Raw genomic sequence first — 19,884 nt, forward strand, 5'->3', positions numbered from 1 at the left:
AGGTCTTACACTCTCTTCCTCCAACCTTGAGCCAAACATAGACTCTGTGAGAATTTTACCCCTGTGCTGTGGGCACATGTGAATGAGCAGATACCTAATAAGTGTATGGGCAGAGGATTGTATTCCTTTCGTTCATCGTTTCTGGGAAAAATGGTTGATGGTGTGCAATGGGAGCAGACAAGGTTGTGTTTGATTCTGTATATCTGTACAGACAGACAGGGAGTGCTGAGGAAGCTGCTCCCATCACTTCTAGCATGTTAGCAAAACTCACTCACTGAAAGGACTGCTGTAACACAACAGCAGTGAATGAGTAGCTGGATTCTGTGCCCAGAGCTGTCTCTACTGCTGCATTTCTGTCATCTTCATCATTTAATGGCCCCTTATTATTCCAGTGGATGCTGTCAATGATGATTTCCCTCCTATGACGCTTTTTGGCTTGAAGTGCTATCCGATTTCAAAATTTCCATTTAATATTTCAGAAAACAGGATTAAAATGTAGCAGCAAATACAGTAAAGCTTAAAAAATAAACTGGCTAGAAAGGCTTCCTCGGGTGGAGCAAAACTTATAAAATGCTGTTTTGAAAGTGCAACACAGTTTTAGAAGGAGATTCTATCATATTTTCCCCTTTCACAAAAAGCATAACCCATCCAAGAGGAATTCATAAAAATACTTCTGACAGAACATTAAACATCATTGCTCAGGGAGTGATCTGTCTGCCCTAACTCAGGCATCTAGTTCTCTTCTGGACAGCTTCATTTATGGTGCCTGGCTTCCAGCCACTGCTCTAGGAGGTTGCAGATCTACTGTAGGTCCTATTCATATCTGTCAATGCTGGGAGGATGTCTCAAACAAATTTGGATATCTCAGATATCACTCGGTTTAGATGCCTGTGTTGCTTCCAAAATAGCTATAATAATTCAGTATAGGAGTGTTGAATCAAATTTATAATCTTGTTTCATTAGTTCACATGGTGTGGGTTTATGCTTTTCTCAACTGTCCGGCTTGTTAAACGATCAGGAAACTACTGCTCAATTTGTTCTTAAGTTTGAAAGAAGCCTCAAAGTCCCCAGAAAGGTAATGAAGCATGAGAGGGTTTTTGTGCCTTTAGATGATCTAGAGAGAGTCTTTCACTGAAGGTACCAGATGACCATGGTTTTACAAGTTGGACATATTTCCCTGCAGTCAGGAGCAAACACCTGCCTACAGCAGAGCAGCTGTGCCTGCACAGTGGAAACCACAGTGGGTCAGCTCCAGTAGCAAGGCTAAGCAGGCAGTGCTGCACAGCTCTGCTCTGTGCCTGTCCCTGTGTCCCAGTGCAGAGCCTTGCTGGGCAGGCTAAGTGTAGGCTTCTGAAACTACAGCTTAAGAAACTTAAGAAACTGAAAATTTGGCTTGTAATTTCTATTCTAAAATATGAGGCTATAATCTGTGAGAGAAGAGCAGGGGAAGAGGAATTGCCATTTTCTGTGGCTGTATGGCTACAACTTTCCTTTAAGCTCCTGTCCTCTGTAGCAAGGAGAGGGAAAGAATGCAGACAGTTCATTAAATGTTGTCTTGTTTGCAGCTGTTTGGTGTCTGAGGCAGTGAGATGTTCCTAATGTTGGCAAGAGTCCAGTCAAACAAAAAATAAACCCAAAAAAACCCCTCTCCCCTCAACAAAAAAACCCCAACAATCCCCCAAAAAAACAACAAAAACCCCCAAATGAAATTCAGAATAGGGAGAAAAAATCAGTAAATTAGAATATCAATGAGAAATAACTGTTTGAAGTATCTTTCTTTCCAATGTTTTATCATGTGCTCTTATTTTTTCTTTAAGAGCAAAAAAAAAGAAATTTAATTATGATCTATTCATGCATAATGGATTACTTAAAAATTATATTTCCTGGTTTTATTCCTTCATTACTCTATTAAGAAAAAACCCACTCTTTTTAAAAAGTAAGGATTTGGTCATTACCGTTACTAACTCTTAGCTGAAATGTGACTCCTTGCAACATAATAGTGCAATTGGTCATGTTTAGTGTGGGTGGAGTCCGTGAAGTAAAATTCAAAGTGTCTCTTCACCAAAGCTTAGAAAGATTTGAATATTGCTCTTTGTTTCAGGTTACTCTAAAATGATCAATCAATAATATCTACACATTTTTAAATGCAGGTAAAATTATCTATTTATTTATATAAATTAAATCTAAACTTGTGATTCTCAGTATTTTGTTCAAGCTCATTTGCACTTGATATTTTTTATCAAGTGCTGTAAGAGATTGTTCTTGATGAGAAACAAACCCAAAATTATTCTGTTTGCATTGAAATCTTGTACATGTACTACATGTACTACCTGTAAAGTAACAAAGCCTGCACCCACCTTCTGGAAATATGATGCATATTGGAAACAATGCATTTTTTTCTTACGCACAATTTTCATCTGTTCTTCATTGAATTCTAATGACACTGTTACTTATTTGTTTTACACCTTATTCACCTTTACACTAGAGCTAATTCATATTTAAATTTTGAACTCTCTGAGCAGTTATAAACAAGTTCTAAGTCCTACATCCATTTTGCAACCGCGTACAAATAGAGATTTATGCTAAAATAATGGTTTTGACAAAAGGCATGGATCTCTTGCCAAAGGCTTGCCTCAAGAACAGGCTTTCAGATACAAGACTTTATCTGGTAGCAGCAGCTTTCTCCTGACCCACTCCTTTACAGAGAAAGGCCTGCTCATGAACTGCACAGCAAACAAGGCAGCAAGCTTTGCAGTGGTGTTTAATATTGAGCTCGCTCTCCAGGTGCCATGTTATGGTTAGAGCTGACACTACCGTGAAACAAAAAAGTTTTGCATTCAATCACTGAGTATGAGTGTGCTGGATCTGACCCTCCCCTATCACTTGCAAACAGTGTAATTAACTCCTATGGAAGCACCACCACTGAAATGTGGGTACCCTTACAGCAACTGTTTTGCTGGCCACAGGAATCTTTTCGGTGCCTACTCAAAGACTGTCATACTGCTTAAACCACATTCCTTTCGTGTTCCCTGTCTTTGTCTTTCGATTGAAAATTATGAACTATGTTCAAGTCTCTCTAGTTATAAAAGAGAATTTTTATAAGAAAACTCAGAATTATGGAGTTCTATTCATGCTGTGTACTACTCTCTCAGCTTGTTTGATTAACCTGCGACATTAAAATGCACACAGCCTGAATGTGACTGCGCATCTATGAAAAGAAAACAGAAATTTGCACTGAATAAACTTCTTCGTCTTTTTTTCCCCCCTCCATTTAGAGTGTGGTGGTCGTTTGAAAGCTGAACTGAAGCCCAAGGACCTGTACTCACATGCTCAGTTTGGTGATAACAACTACCCGGTGCAGGTCGACTGCGACTGGCTGCTGGTGGCCGAGCGCGGCGCCCGCGTCGAGTTGATGTTCCAGACTTTCGAGGTTGAGGAAGAGGCAGACTGTGGCTACGACTACGTGGAGCTTTTTGATGGTCATGATAAGACAGCAGTGAGACTTGGTCGATTTTGTGGATCTGGGGTAAGTAAATAGGTAGAAACTTTTTTTTATTTTTCATTTCTACAAAAAGAATAAGAAAGACAAGGCAGAGGAAGGTAAGGGTCATGAAATTCAGTTACAACACCTTATAGTAAAGGTACTAGATTATCTACCTCATATTTTAATGGATAAATTTGCAGGCTTGTAGTAGTAGTGAAATATTTTCATCAATAAATTCTCATGTATTTTTTGTCCAAAGTATTTTAATGTTAAGTTAACCTTTAAGGAGCTGGCAGTGGCATGTTTATCAGCACACAAAGAAAAGTTAGCAACTTTTTTTCTTTATATTAGAGGGAAATGCACCAGTGTTGAAAATTATTACATTAAAGTTCTTTGAATTGGAAAGAATACACATTTTAAAGTAGGAGGGGCAGCTGGGAAGTATTTATAGTATGCTCATTGACTTGTAAGTCTGATTTTAGGAAAAAAAATCTGCTCCTAACTTGGGTGATTATTATGGGCCTTAAGAAAGCCATGAAATCCTATATGCGTTCTGGCACATTTTATCTGTAAGACATGGAGGAAGTTGGCAAGAGGACACCCTGAAAATGCTGTATCCTATTTCTCATTTTAGACTTGCATTGGTCTGCTGGCTGGCTGCCTTGGAAAAACTGGTGCAATGATCCCACAAGTCCTCATCAATTCTTTATATGTGTGCCAGTGCAGGCACACTTTTGTGCATACACTCTTTGCCTAGATAAAAGGCTTCAAAGAGTACATAAGATGACAGGAGCTCTTAAGTAATTATGTGTCACTTTTTTCAGCCTCTGAGCTGGATCAAACATCTTAGTCATTCAGACAAGTTACCTGTAAACTGGCTTAAATCCTTTTAGTGCATTTTTGAAAACTAATTGATGATGCACAAAAGGTGCTTCCACTTGAGCTGTAGGGGATGTGTTCTAAGGGAAATGCTACAACTGAGTCTAAAATCTACTAATTAACACAAAACAATATTTTTCTTTGTTATTGTATTTTACAAGCAGAAGGGCAGCAAACCAGAAAATGGGCTGAATTATTTTCTTCTTTTAGGGGCTTGGGGTGGAATGGTTTTGCATTGGTGGTGGTTTGGTTCTGATAAGATGTAAATGAATGGTTTCAGATGCCACATAGGATAGATACAATTAAATAGAAAATCTATTGAAAATAAAATGCAAAATTATCCAAACTGGAATGGGAAAAATATATATGTTAGTACTTATTACCACCTTCTCAACTTTAGAAGAAGGATTTGGTAGTTCAGCTGATACTTCTGATAAATATGCTTCAGTAATAAAATAGGACATTGTGAAGGCTGTGAAGAATAAGATAGAAAACAGGTATTGGCCTCTGTTTTTTATCCAAATTTAGAATATTATATATGGTTCTGCCCAGTCACTTTCTTTCTCCAGCAGAACTAGAGAAAAACTAGGAGTTAGGGTATTTCCTCAGTCTGCCTCTAGCCTATAAGTAAGAGCACAATGGGATAGAACTGTTCTGTCTGATGATGTCAGATGGCATTGTATGAGACACAGTGGAATTACATGATGAAGTGTAGCAGGAAAAGAGAAATATTCGTAAGGAGAAAAATAGTGTATGAATACACAGAGTGGACAGATAATTTTTTTTTTCTTTTTATTTATTTATTTTAGCCACCAGAAGAAATTTATTCAGCAGGAGAATCTCTTTTACTTCATTTTCACACTGATGATACAATCAACAAGAAAGGATTTCATATACGATACAGAAGTATAAATTATCCAGATAGTGTGCACACAAAAAAATAACACAAGAACCTCCATGCCAGAAAAAAAGAGTGAGAAAGAAAGAACAGGCAGTGAAAGGAAGGAAGGCATGTCATTTTTTAAAAAAACTGAAGTTATTAGCACAAATGATTAATATAAGTTCAGTTGAAATGCTGACTTATAATACCAGAGACTGAAATAAAATAAAAGAAGAAAATCACCTATCCCAGTGGAATAGTCAAGAGGACGATGTGCAGGCTCCATACTTGACTGTCTCTGCAGAGCTTGTGAAAGGACTTGGCATGCAGGGAGAATAGAAAAGCTTTTGTTCATGGTCCAGTATTTGCTAGAACCCCGCGTGTGGATTCAATCAGTTTCATTCAGGGGAAGTGACCCTCTAGATCATTCTTCCCTCTGACTATTGTATGGTGTCTAGAAGGAAAAGAAGCTCTTTTAGGTCACACACTCAAATACTGTCCTTCTACCTAGTTGCTTTGACTTTGAATCCTGCGTACGGTGTGTACAAGGACTTGGAAGAAGATACAAAATGGGAAGGCCTTCCTGCATTGTTCTGTATTTTTTATAAATTCACCTGTCATATCAGGTTATCAGTGTTTTGAAACTGGAAAATCCTACTTCTGAAACATAACTGATCTATAGAGTATTTTGTTTAACTAATGACTGAGAAGTCTGAACTGTTACATCAGTCATCACTAGTGACCAATCACTAGCTGACTGAATTTTAATGGTATAAGCATCTGAAAATGTTTGGTTTACTGGTTAAGTAAGCTATCTCCGATGATGTGCTCTTATTTTGCACTGAATATAGAAAGAGACTGAAATGAAAACCTGTCCTGAATCAAAATCTGTATCCATGAAAAAGAGAAATGGTCAAGGATCATCTGAAACTCCTCCTACTGAATTTTTTTCAGCAGTACATTTGAAACCACTGCTAAGCTTTATTTCTTTGGACCTTTTTGTGAATGAGATATTTGCTGGATTCAGTTACTCAGAAATGAGGCTGCAGTAGTGTCCAAAAGACAAGTTTCCCAAAGAGGTTTTTGTTAGGTTTTTTTCCTAAGAGCAAGACTATCCATGATGGTGAAAAAAGCAGAATGAAACAACAGACCCAGGATCTTTTTGATATCAAGTGTGAATTTCTATGGTGCTATTCCATGAACATTAAAAAAAAAAACAAAACCAAGAAGTTTTAGACTTTTGAGCCAACAGTTTGCAGATCATGAATGTCTCACCATACCTGGCTGCATCTGGAGAAGGAAGGCTTTACTGCTCCGATGGAAAGTGGGTTGCAATGGCAGTGCTATTCCTGTGGAACAACTACTATTATTGCCTTAGAATCCTCGCACACAAACAGACAGATCTTCCTGTAGATACACTCCTAATTTGATAAATAATTTGACATCTTGAGCATCTTAGCATACACTAACAAAAGGATCTTCAAGCAAAAGCCCCATCTGCAGAGAGAGATCATCTGCTGTAAATACAGAGACCTGCTTTTGATGTAGAGATATGTTACATTTAGAACTGAGATATTCTATGTGCTTTAGGCCGTACATGGCTCTAGTCATAATGTATATGCATTATGTAAGTATTGTATGAATGAGCGCTCCAGGAGAGTGAGAGCTATTGTATGGGTGAATATGGAATTGTTTCTTTATGTGCCAAGTTCTATCAGGACCCTGTTTGACTGTAGCAACTTTTCTTTAAAGGCTTCATAGACAGATAACAAAGACTTCTAGTTTGCAAGAATCAAGTTTAAATGAAGTATTATGTTTCACTTACAAGAAATATTATTTTGATATCCTTTGATGTAAGTTGCTACTCAAATTAGCTTAGTTTATGTTTCCTTCTATGAACATACATTGGCACTAATAAATCTGACCTTTTTTTACAAAAATAAAAACTGAATGTCCGTATAGATCTCTTTGCTTGTTTTAACAGTCCTGTTATTACTCATATATATTTTTCTTTTTTGATAGCTGATGTGTGTGACGTACAAAAGCTTAATCATTTCTGTGTTTTTATAATGCTGCTCCACTGTCTTTTGGCTCATTTTTCAAGTTTTTCGATCAAGAAATGAACTACAAACATTTTCTCCAAGGTCTTTTACTACAAAGTTCAGGCAGAGATATTACTAAAGTTAAAAAAAATAAAATGTGTATTTTTGATTTTGTTACGTAATTTATCAGCTTGGTGGAATTCCAATGCTTGAATTTCTGAAAGAAAAGCAAGCAGAAGCAGTGTCTCCCTGGCATGATTAATCAAAAGGAACTGGGAAAGTCTGAGGGTGAAAGCAAACGCAAGTTTCCATGCTGTCTTATTTTCCACTTTTCTGTTTTCATCTCCTCATAATATTCTCTCTCTCCGTTTCCTAAATCCTTCCTTTTCTCTAAATTTGACTTTCTTATTCCCCTCAGGATTACTCTGATAACCACAGGGTTGAGCCAAGATCATTACATTTTGGAAAGGTTTCTTTTGTTGTTGTTGATTCATACAGGCCCCTGTATAAATCCTGCTGTCATGTATTAAATACTGCAGCAGAAATGGATGAAGAGGTTGGATTGGGGGCAAGACACTATGGTGTATTTCCAAAGCTCTGTGGAAGGTGATTGTCTGTGATCATGTCAAAGTATTGCTTTTGAGCACAGCATTGCTGGGATTTTTTCACATGGAATATGTGGAAGTCAGAAGAGAGCAGTTGCCATAACTTCAAATACAAAGTTTGATTTTACTGCTCTGGTTGCTTATTCCTCTGTAGATCTCATATACTTCAGAGTGGTGAAAATGCAGAAGGTGTTCTTAATGATGATCTTGCTGATAAATGGACCATATGGGTTCTATCTTCTCACTGGCCATAATCCTAGTCAGTCAGCCTCGTGGTGCTATCAGATGCTATAAAAAACACAGCTATTTACAAGTCCTAGGAGGTTTTTCCTGATGTAATGAAAAATGACATATGCAGTGAACTCCTCCCTTATAGGGGAAGTATGCCTTATAACTAGCCTAACAATAAGAAAATAATGAAAAAATAATTTATTTTTGTTTTTGAAATTGTGAAAAGCAGTGTGGGTTATCCACGTGTGCAGATCCAGATTTGAGATCTAGTTACAGTGCATTTATTGACAACATACCCATCAAGGTGAAGATGATACTCGTTCTGCTTCCTACTTGACACAAACTTTTTTTGACTGTGGCAATGTCACTGGATTTAAATTACGTTTCCTGGAGCATATCATAAAGTTTTCTTCTCAACTACCTAAAGAGCTTCTGATGTGCTGAATACTATTATTTAATGTTAAATTTAGCATAAAGTGTTATTTTGATGGAATGTACTTGTCTGCATGGCTGGCAGGCTCTTGGAGAATTTAAGTCTGTGGCCGACCAAATCCTGTGATCAATATCACATTCAGATAAGAGGGAAGGTAAGCTATGTTTGTGAGAAGCTTTCCTTGTGTCCTTAATAAAAACCCTAAACAAACAAAAGAGAGTAAAAGGTTAAAAAGAGTAAAAATCACCAGTGAAAGCGGTTAAAATGGTTGCCTTACATACAAGGCGTGGAGGTCAAGCTGAAGTGAATAAAGCAAGGTAGGTGCACACACAGCAGATTTTCTGTTCTTTGCTGACCTTTTGTTATAGTCTACAACATATTTGAGTAATATTGCCTTGCTGTGAGACCCATGAAATCGCGGGTTGACCTAAGCATGGGTGAGAGCCAAATCAGATCCTTAACACAATATTGCAGCGTTACTTTTTCATTTAAAGCAGATTGCTTTTGAACCACTGTAAAAATTAAATTCATTGGATGGAAGCTTTATCCACCTGGGGAATCAGTTCTGCACTTTTGCTGTGCTATTGGGGTACAAGTGGCACACCCAATTTGTTCTAACAGAGGAAATTGTTGTTGACCTCACAGGCTGTGTGTGTTTTGCACTGACTCTGTGCTGCACCACCACAGAGAGTGGTCACCGCCAAGGCTCACTGGAACTTTTATAATTAAATGGTTTTGTTCTGCCAAAATGTAGAGATCTCAGAGTTTAGAGACCTGATATGTGTATGCAATTTCAGGAAAGTATTCAATCTTAAAATAGATCTGGCCAGTAACTAGAGGAGAATTTTGCTTTGACTTCAGGTCTGAAGTTAGGTCCAAATGAATAATAGGAGGGGATGGTTTATATCACATTAACATACCTGATCATACAGATTGGCAGAACCTTACCAAAGGACTTGCTCTGATTTTGATTCTATAATTTCTGATTATGATTTATTAAGTGGTTAGTCAAAAAAAGAAAAAAAAGAAAAAGAAAGAGAAGCCAGAACAAAGAATAGAAAGCTATCACAGCTACAACTAAATTACATTGAAATAAAGGAGTCTCTAAAGTCAGCACTGTTGCTGATGTATTATTTTTTCAATGCATCCTTCATATTCTTTAAAAATGCTTTATGATATATTGGTTTCACCTACCTAGGTGAAAGCAGTATATCATATCGACCTAGGGAACAGTTAGATGACTAATTGCATCGATTAGTGAATTTTTCAAACAGAGAACTGAAGACAGCCTAAGAAATGGCTTGCTTTGGTTCATAATCACGTATATCTGGTGTGACTACCCATTTGTGAGAGAGGGTAACACTGGGCTTATAGCTCTTACAGGTTGGGATTTTTTTCCCCTCTAGCACTATCAAGTTTTTCTGCCCTAAATTGTATACTCAGGACAACATTTTAATGTTACTCTGCTTGATTTAATTTGATTAATCAAAACAATAAGCAGCTGCTTAAATATTGTGTCATAGAATTGGGATGAATGAAGTCTGATTAAAACAAAAAGAACAAAGGAAAACGCATTTTGAAAGTTAGAAAATGTTCTCATTTCCCCTGATATTTCATTCTGAGTTCACAAAGAAAACAAGCTATGGCAGTGGCAAAAAATATTTATGTGGTACAGTGGTATTGGGTGGACAACAAAAAGAAACATTAGCAAGGCTTGAGTCCCTCTATTTGGATCCCATTTCTGAAACTGTTTTCCCTGGTTTTTATTTGTAACCTATCAAATCTCATAATCCAAGATTAAGTGACATGACAGACAAAAAGACAGATGACGAGTTTTTTGTCTGTGTGAATGTCTTCAATGGCCTTCAGATGTAGTAATTCTTCCTGTGTTGTTACAACTACTGGAATTTATGAAATTTATGAAATCCCTGAATTTATGCATGTATGTTAGAGGATGTTTACTGTGTGATAGCAACATCTGAAGTACAAGGAATACTAATAATCATGAGGAATATAAAATCTTTCAGAGCATGCTCAATGACCTTTCTCTCCTTCCACAGTAATGTTTTCTAGGGACATGTCAGAGAAGTGTCCACAAAATGAAATGCAATGAAGGGAAGTTATAGTGAAAAAGGAAAGATGAAAAAGACATTTTGGCTTGAATATGCCTTGTCATTCATGGAGTAGAGTCAGATTTGTTAGAACATGCTGGAAGAATATATGTGGGAGTGAAAAAATGAATCTGAACGATACAATATTTTAGTTGAGTGTCAGGAGACCTCTTTAGTGTTAGAGAGAGAATAGTTTCCCAGGGACAATAGTCCCATTTCTCAAATATCAGGAGCCATGTCATACAGAATGTTGTCTAATGGAGAGAGAGAAATACCCAAAGGTGCCTTTTCAGTTATGAAAGTCTGCTCAAATTTGTGCAAAACATTTGCTATGTGTTCAATTAATTTAATAGTAATAGCAATACACTTTTGTAATTGAAAGAACTGTAGCTAGTGAAGACAAAAACACTTCTATTACAATAGATAGAATATAATAATGATTCACATCTGCAACCTGGACATCTTGAGTAACAATTTTAAGTAGAATATTAATATATAGCAGGTGTTGACTGTGGTTGAGATGCCTTTACAGAGCTGATGTTCTGAAGAGCTGCATGGACAAAAGCTGACTTTTTGAGACACATTTACTAATATGCTTGCCTTTTTTACATTGTTGCTATTTCTTCTGATGGTCGTGAGACAAACGGTTTTAATTACTGAAATCAAGAACCTTGACTATACTATAGAGGAAGACCATACAGAGCTGAAAATATTACTTCTTGACGTTTAATTAGTTGCTTAAAAATTCATATTGTTATTATGTCAGCAAAGGCAGTGTTATCATGCAGACATTGAATAAAATGTCTTTGGAATATTTCTAGGTAATCACAGTAGTAACTCAGTTTTTATCCAATTAATGTAAAACTTCCCTGTGATTGCTGCACCATTGACATAATACTTTTTAAAATTTGTATTTTAGAGCCGATAAATCCTGAATTTTCTTAGTCAGTTTGCCCTGATGTAAAATTACATTAGTGTTAATTTTAGTGTACAACTGTTTAAAGTATGGGCTGATTGATGATATCATTGGAAGGAGTTGTTTTGTTGGCTTTTTTTTTAATGCTACAAATGAGGTTCTTAACATTTGGGAAATTTAGTGAGGGATAAATGAATTTAATGTGTGGCAACCCACCATTATGCCTATTAATGGTGGGGGAAGGAGAGACACAAGCAGGGAGGGGCAGCTCTCAATGTTGTTTACACAAAATCTGGCTCTCAAATTCTCAACTGCAAAGGGCATATTATTGTTATGTTTATGTATAGCTACCATGGAAGTTCTGCTGAGAATTTTTCAAAGTACTTTTGTTTCAGGAAGCCTTGAGAAAATATTGATTCTAATTAAAATAGCTGTATGAATAAAAATCAGACTTTTATTATTTTATTTTTTTTAAATTTATTTTAGAGACATTGCTTCTAAGTCTTTCTTAGTGTTGGTTTGGCAGAACTAGAAATGAAAAGCTATTGGGTTTGCCCTTCTGAAAGGTCATTGGCCTGAGGATCTCCTTTCCTGAGGAGACAAACAGAGAAGATGGTTAGTTTTCCCTTGAAAAGACAGCAATCCATACAGTTGCTGGTTTTTACCCAAAAAAACTTGGATTGTTTGTTGGATTCAGCGTATCACACTGAAAACAATGGAAAAAATACTTAGAAATATAAATTGGATTAAATTTGTTTACTTTATACTGAGACTACTTAACCAAAGTCAACTGATAGCAAAGACATTTGTCAGAAGTAAGATGTGCAGTTGCCTCTCTTCTTTCCTTGAGAACAGCATATATCCTGTCTCTTCTGAGAAGCCACAAATTCACTGCTTTTATTTAAAATCTCAAATGACATTGCAAGAGCAAGTTGGAGAAAAAAGCGGTTTGAATCTCTAAGCTTCAATTGCTAAAAACAATTTGACATTGTCACAATGTGCCTTCATAAGGAGCTCCGGAATCTGAAAATAGGATTTGACTACAGTGTAGAATGACTGAGGAAGAACAGAAAACCTGAAATGTTGTGATAAAATACAGTGATGTTATTGCTTCTCTGCTTAAGGGAGGACCTTTATTTTTTTTTAATTTTTAATTTTGGTTATGATCTTCATAGAAGTTTGCATATGAATACAGAAAATACCCCAAATGTGTCCTTTAAAATCCCTTATTCTGTGTGAAGTTGTTGAATGAAGAACAGCTGTTTGCATCCTAAGTGAGATTGATTGTTTCAAGAGGAAAAAAAAAAGACTCTGGAAATAGTGTTCAAGTGAAAAATGTACACTATTGCCAACATCCCCAGTGCTTGATGTCCTTCCAAAAAGGAGGACTACAGTTGCCTGTTATGGCACTTCATTAAATACTGTGTTCTGATACAAGTCACCTGAGGAATACAAGTCAACTTCAGAATTTGTTGTTCTGTTTCCCACTTCATTTATTCAAAGTGTAAGAAACACAGTGGAAATCAGACATGAGCTTGTAGCAAAATTTATGGTAGAATAACATCAGGATTGCATTTTGAATTGGATCCCTGGCACGAACAGTAGAGTTCTGAAAGAGACCTACAGTCACCCCAGCCTACATTCACATCTTGCCTGTTTTGTATTTTGTCATATTTCTTCACTGAACTGAATTCCCACCCAGAAAATCATTTATCAAGATGCTTTTTAAAAGTTGGTTTCATCTTTCCCACTGGAAATTTCTTTTGAGGGAAATTGTCTCTTCTAGACAATCATAATTAACTGCTCTTTAATTAGGCATGAAGAAGGGAGAGACTTTGTTTATACTCATTTCAGCTAAATCTTAGTGGCTAACATGGCATAGTTTGTGACATTGTTTCTTTTGATTATTCCCTTATGGACTCTGAAATAAATTGTGAGTGCTTTGAAGAGGATATGTTGGATTGATTGAGTATGAGTGAGTTTTATGTTGGTTAGCTGGCTTCTCTTATTTTGTTAAAGTGCAGTAATTTCCATTCTATTGCTGCATGTCTCAAATATATTTCAGTACAAGAGTAGCTCACCAACTACTATTTCATTCTCGAGCATGCCCGTGGCTTGCACACAGCAGTGCAAATGGTAAATGGCCAGTTTCACTATCTTGTTTGTAAGATAAGGCTCTGATAAGCAGAGTCTTCAGTCACGAGACAGTCACTAAGAAGAAGCAAAAATTACATAAAGAACAGGATTTAAAATATACTATTTTAGCAGGTTTTTGTAAAAACAACTAAAAAAAGGCCAAATAAAGAAATGGAAAAATAATCCAGGAATGCGAGAAATCTAATGAATACAGGAGGAAAGTAGAAGACCTTCCTTTCTTGGTCCTTTTCTGTTCTAAAGAATATGTGAATGTAAGGACAAAACCAAGGCTAAGAAAAAATGTGAGGAAGTCTGTAGTGGGTTTAGCTATAATAGAGTTAATTTTCTTCAGGCTAGCTGTCTTTTGGGTTTGTTCTGGAAACAGTGTTGATGACACAGGGATGTTTTTGTTATTGCTAATCAGGACTTGCACAGAGTCAAGTCCTTTTCTGCTCCTCACCCCACCCAGCCAGTGAGGAGGCTGGGGGTGCACAGGAGTTGAGAGGGGACACAGCTGGCACAGCTGATCCCAGCTGAACAAGGGGATGTTCCATACTACAAGACCTCATACTCAGCAGTAAAAGCTGGGAGAAGAAGGAAGGGGAGGGCATTTGCAGTGATGGCTTTTAAATTCTCCACCAAGGGTGCATTTCATGGAAACTGGAGCTGGAAATAGTGGTTGTGGCCAGGCGCTCTACAAAAGCTTCTGTGACATTTATAGAGGTAAAAGCATTTCACTGAGGTTTCTTTAAATGTCAGTCATGTTGTTATTTTTCACATTTTTCTATTGATCATAATATATCACCTAACTGCATTTGGCACAGATTGGTGGTTGAATAGCAAACCTTTCCAGTTTTGAAACAAACCTTATTATCACTTTTTTTTTTTTTTGTTCTGTACAGAATGGTTTTGGTGCATTTAACCTTATTTTTATGAAATCTACAGACTAGAGCACTCTTCTCATGGCCTGTGCCAGGACCATGTGTCATTCATTTGGGATCACGTGGTCAACACAGGTAATGTCTAGTCTGATTTATAGAGCTGGTGATTGCTATTAATAAGCATCAGACTTCTTCAGTAACTTTATTGCTGTATACTATAGCAGGGCCTAATGGCCATATCCAGCCAATCTCTGTTTTTCATCCCACAACCCTATCCAGAATACCTGTATGTGACTCAAAAAAAGAGATAGTATCAAGTCATTAATTAAAACTTGTAAGAAAATTTGTTCCCACAACTAAAGTGATTTGAAAGAACTTTATTATATGCTGCAAAAACATAAATAACAAAGATATAACATTTTTTCCCTGAAATGCTATTAGCTTTTACTACTTTATGTTATGGATTTAACCCAAAATTATATGGAATTTTGAAATTTTTTGCTATTCCATCAGAAGGCATACTATGTCTAAGAATAGATAGACACACAAAAATGGAAAAATGTAGTTGTTGTGACATCTATGGAAATAAGAAATGCAACAACACCTTCCACTGGATTCCATATTTGTCATATCTATTATAAAATAAATCTCCAGCAGCTTTCCTCTGGAATTTTCTTTGAAAAATGCTGGACAGAAAAACACCTTGTGTGCTTTCTACCACTGCCCATTTGTCTTTGAAGCTGCTATCAGAAGGGAAATAATTTTTTGTTTGTATGTTGAGAAATGTAAATTAATAAATGTAAGTAAAAGTGGTCATGTGGGTTTGGGGGTTGTTGGATTTAAAAAATTTAGTTTCTTACCAGGCAAAATTTTACTACTACTTCCTTTAATTTTCTATGTTTCAGCCTATCAGTTCACTCTGCCTTTTTCCCAAAATGCAGTTTATCCATTTGTATCTCTAGAAGCAAAAACATTTTTCTTAGTGGAAGCCAGTCTGTCTTTCCTCCAATTTCACTTTCCTACAAGGAAGACATATTTTTATCTGAAGAGCAGTCTTTTCTAATCCAAATTTAGAGCACTTTATGATTCAGCAATTTGCTTTTCTCCTGTCTTAAATAAATATTTAATCTGAAGATTTATTAATGTTATGCCTTTTATTCTTAAGCCTGCACTTAACTTGGACTGCAAAAGGTCCTTCTGCTTTTCTCATTTCCTCTAAATTCAAAGATAGTCCATATTTCTTATAACTCTACTTCCTTATTTATCTGCCTGCCAATCATTATGTCTCTTGGGACCACTAGGAAATCAGGTCTTTTGAGCTCTCTGTATAGCTTAAGTAATGAAGTTCTGCTCTGGAGTTGTGCAGGTCAGATTTTGACCCTTGCAGTTTATCACCCAACATCCTTCCGGAATGAAAAGACTTTAGCACCATTTATCTACTTATTTTTAACACACAGATCAAAGTTAATATAAGGTATCTCTGAAATTTAGTGTAACCTTTAAGTCCTAAAGGAAAAAAGATGACAAGTCATTTGCAGAAGGCACTTATAAATGTATTAAGTAGACTCAAAGTAAAATACGTACTCGACTGAGACAATAATCTTCCTTTTGTTGGAAGGAACTCTTCACCTCCTGTATCCCATTCCCTTACAATTGCTTAAATAAATTTTTATAAAGTGCTTTGGCTGCATGTGGACAGGGCACTGGAGTGGTCTTGGAGGAACGAGGCTGAGGTTGGAAGGGTTGTTTGGGTTGTTTGAAGTCCACCATCATTAAAGCGAAGGTGAGAAGTTGTCATTACGCCCTTGCAATGGTTTGGACTTCTCATTCAAAAATCACCTTTGTTTATTGGCTATCCTGGCAGGGGGTTGGGAGAGAAAGAAGGAGAACAGTGCCTGTAATATGCTGGAGGCAAGAAGTGAATGGGATTGATGCAGCCTCTTTTCCTGCTGCACAGGGAGGGGATCATTCAAAGCAAAAAATGATGAAAAACTTCATGTGGTTTAGCAGTGAAGCATTGCCTCAGTTTCTTGCTGCCTTTCTTCATCTGGCACAAATGAAAAGTCATATACTCATAATACCATCCTTGGGCCTCAGAAGCCTGCAGGAAAGGGGCTAGAAGGTACAAACCCCTTCAATTTATATAAATCAACACCTTCAGCAGTGTATTTGGAAGAATGAACGAGAAATTTGCGTCCCAGGGAGGAAGGGATTTGAAGGGCTATATGGTAAGGATCCAAAGGGCTGTGCAGGTCGATCCATGTAGGGAATTTGCAACTTCATTCAAAATCCTTTGCCAAAATAAAGTAAAACAATGTTGACTTTTGTGGTTTAGGCCACTGACCAGAGTACTATGCTCCAAGGTAAGGAATTTTAATTTCTAGAGGTATTTGTGTTTGTATCTCATCTTTATTTGCTTTAACATTTTGGGAAAATGAATTTCTGAAAATTAACTGCAATTTGCTATCATTTAAATTAGTAGATAGGGTGAGTTATCCTCTGCTTTCTGCATGTTAGTCCAGCATCTAAATACACTCTTTTCTGTTTAGGATTACATTGTGGGTTTGGTGCCCAGCATGAAGATGAATTTTTGTCCCCACATTCCTGCTTAAAAGAAATTGCTCCCTTTTCTGCTGGTGAGGAAGGTGGTGAGATGTCAAGTGGACTAACCTTCATTTTAATGTCATTTCCACCTAGTCCTTTGGACTCTAATGACTACAGGAAGGGGTCCGCAACTCTGCTGGCCAGCGGCCTGTAGGGCTGCTTCTGCTGATGTATTTGGATAAATATGAAAGGAAGAGAGAGAGGGTATTATGAATCACATCCCCACAGGAAGAGGTAAATGAATTACAAGACTCAAGGACACCAGTTACTGAGTTAAACATCTGTTTACACTGACGCACAAAGGAGCAACCTTGGCTAGTGCTCATGTAGGGTCAGGGTGGGAAGACAGTTGGTTTTCTTCTGGAGCATGAGATGAGCAAATGAACACAACTAGTGTTCTTGGCTGGATGTTCTGTTTGGATATGCAATGAGAAAAGGGAAAAGTGTTGTCAGGAGAAAATAATGATATAAAGCAAGGATTAAGCTGTTCAAGAGTGTTCCTCATTTTTAAAGAATTGAGAATGTCAGCACAGATAAACCTTGTTGCACTGTTGCTGACTCCTTAGACAATGCCCTTTCTATTCTAGTGAAGTGCTCTCCACTCCTTCTGGTATCTTCTCTCCTTTGGTGTCTCAAAGCAACCTACACTGCCACTCATTAAAGGGAAATCCCTTTCAGAAATGGCTTTTGGATTTTGGCCTCAGTCCTAGGCAAGTGAAAATGAAAAAAAAAAAAAAGGATTTGTTTTTTATTAACCAATCGTATTTGTAAACAGGATGATTGAGATCTAATTGAGACTATTTTCCTTTGGAAGGTGTTGATGACCACAATTGCAGACCTGCCATAAAGAACAAGTATTAATACAGCAGTAGTTGTTGCTCTTATTTCAGCTGCAGATTGCCCTCAGAATATAAAAATTAAATCATTTACTTTTGAATAGCAGTCAAGTAACTTCTGTAATGACAGATTCTGAAAATGTCCCTACTTATGTGCTCTGGTAACAGGAATTGCTCCTTTGGCATGCCACCCTGAAAGCAAATACAAGTCTTCCTGTCACCTTCACCTTTTGTAGCACAGTGGCAGGCAATATTTCTGTTACACCTGCAGTATTGCCTGAGCATCTCAACACCATAAGCTGTATAAGACAAATAGATGAAGAAAGACCCACAACTGACTTACAGTCAAATTCCAAGAAATAATGAGTGCGTTTTTTTGATGTTCTTTTGATAGTAGATGTTTATTGTCTTATAAAATGGAGTTGCTGAAAGAGATAACCAGGCTTGCATAAATTGTTTTGTGGTGATCTGGGTTTTGCACATAAAGTCTAATCTAGACAATGACACAACTTTACTACTTGTTCTGTAGACACAAATTAGATCAGTGGGTCTCTCCCAGAAATCATCCATGAAGTTAGAGGAAAAGCCATCTGTAAATGATTCATTTCAGAATAGACAAATGCACTGCATTAATGTGGAGACTTTAGGTAGGATTTAGGTCACTACATGTAGCAACACTGGTTTCCTTTTTGTTCTCAGTGGAAGTAATATAAATTTTACCATTGAATCAGTGCAAAAGATTTAAGTCAACTTATGAATAAATGTGAGATCACTTTTGCAGGCATCTTCAGATGTGCAGTCTCTTAATGTTTTTCTTGTGTATTTGTAAACAGGTTAGTAGATTGAAGTGGAAGTTTATAAACCTTGGCCTGAGGTATGTAATTTTCTTTTTAAAAACATCTCTTTGGCTACTGAAGAAGAATATCCTAGGTAATTTTAACAGAAGGACTTGGAAATTTCTGTCCCTCCATCTGTTAACCATTTAACTCATAATCCTGTGTGTAATGCTATTACAAATGCATAAACAATCACTTCAGCCTTAAGCTGCATGCACTGCTTAAACAATTTAGGAATATATTACTTCCCTAGCAGTGACTATGGCTTACAAAACACATACAGAGCTGCAGCTTCCTATTTCTCTTCCTTACATATGCTGACAGCTTTCAGATAATAAATACTTTGTTGTCATCTCTGAAGCAGCCAGCATTAAAATGAATAGTGACTTCCCCCTTCTTCATGTGCTGCTGGATTGGACAAGCTCCAAACGGCCTGGATGCCCTGCTGCTCACGTCTGATTGTTTTCTGTGGGGAAAGCAGTTTACTGAGGGCATTTCAGGAAAGGGGAGCCAGCAGCCAGTGGCTCAATGACTTTTACGCTAGACAGCATGTAGATGAGCTAACAGTGTTGGCTGGGTTAAGAATTATTAAATATTGTGATCAGCTGCTGCAGGCATGAAAGGGATAGAAGGGCTATTGCAAATAAGATAAAAACATTATTTTGGATTAACTCCTCTCCCCTTCCTCTCCAAATCAAAAAGTGTTTCTGATATTTACCTAGGGTTTTTTTATCTCTTTGAAAATATGATGGTGATGGATTAGAAATAAAGCAGTGAATGTCTGTACTGAAATAATTTGATACGCATCAAGTATTTCAGTTGTGGTTTCAGTCTTACTTTGTGTCTCTTAGATAGGAGAAAGTAAACAATGTAATTTATTTTAAGCTTAAATTTGGTATTTCATTTGAGACTACATTTGGATAGAATTTACTCAGGAGATGAAAGTGCTTATGAGTTATATGGTGGTTTTATTAGTCATTTAAATCTACCTCAAATATTGCCAGTACTTG

At 36.9% G+C, this 19,884-nt stretch overlaps 1 protein-coding gene across 2 annotated transcripts in view; it reads left to right on the forward strand.

The window, feature by feature from the left end:
* The window catches only part of TLL1 (tolloid like 1), a 126,157-nt gene extending 118,859 nt beyond the window's left edge, over positions 1 to 7,298 (forward strand). For both annotated transcript variants that reach the window (XM_059471086.1, XM_059471084.1), the window contains 2 exons: positions 3,276 to 3,526; positions 5,173 to 7,298. In XM_059471086.1, the coding sequence (XP_059327069.1) occupies positions 3,276 to 3,526; positions 5,173 to 5,307 (386 nt within the window). In that variant the 3' untranslated portion in view covers positions 5,308 to 7,298. The remainder of the gene's footprint in view (positions 1 to 3,275; positions 3,527 to 5,172) is intronic.
* Positions 7,299 to 19,884: the final 12,586 nt, after the last annotated feature.

This window comes from Ammospiza nelsoni, chromosome 4 (assembly GCF_027579445.1).
Source record: "Ammospiza nelsoni isolate bAmmNel1 chromosome 4, bAmmNel1.pri, whole genome shotgun sequence".
NCBI lineage: Eukaryota > Metazoa > Chordata > Aves > Passeriformes > Passerellidae > Ammospiza > Ammospiza nelsoni.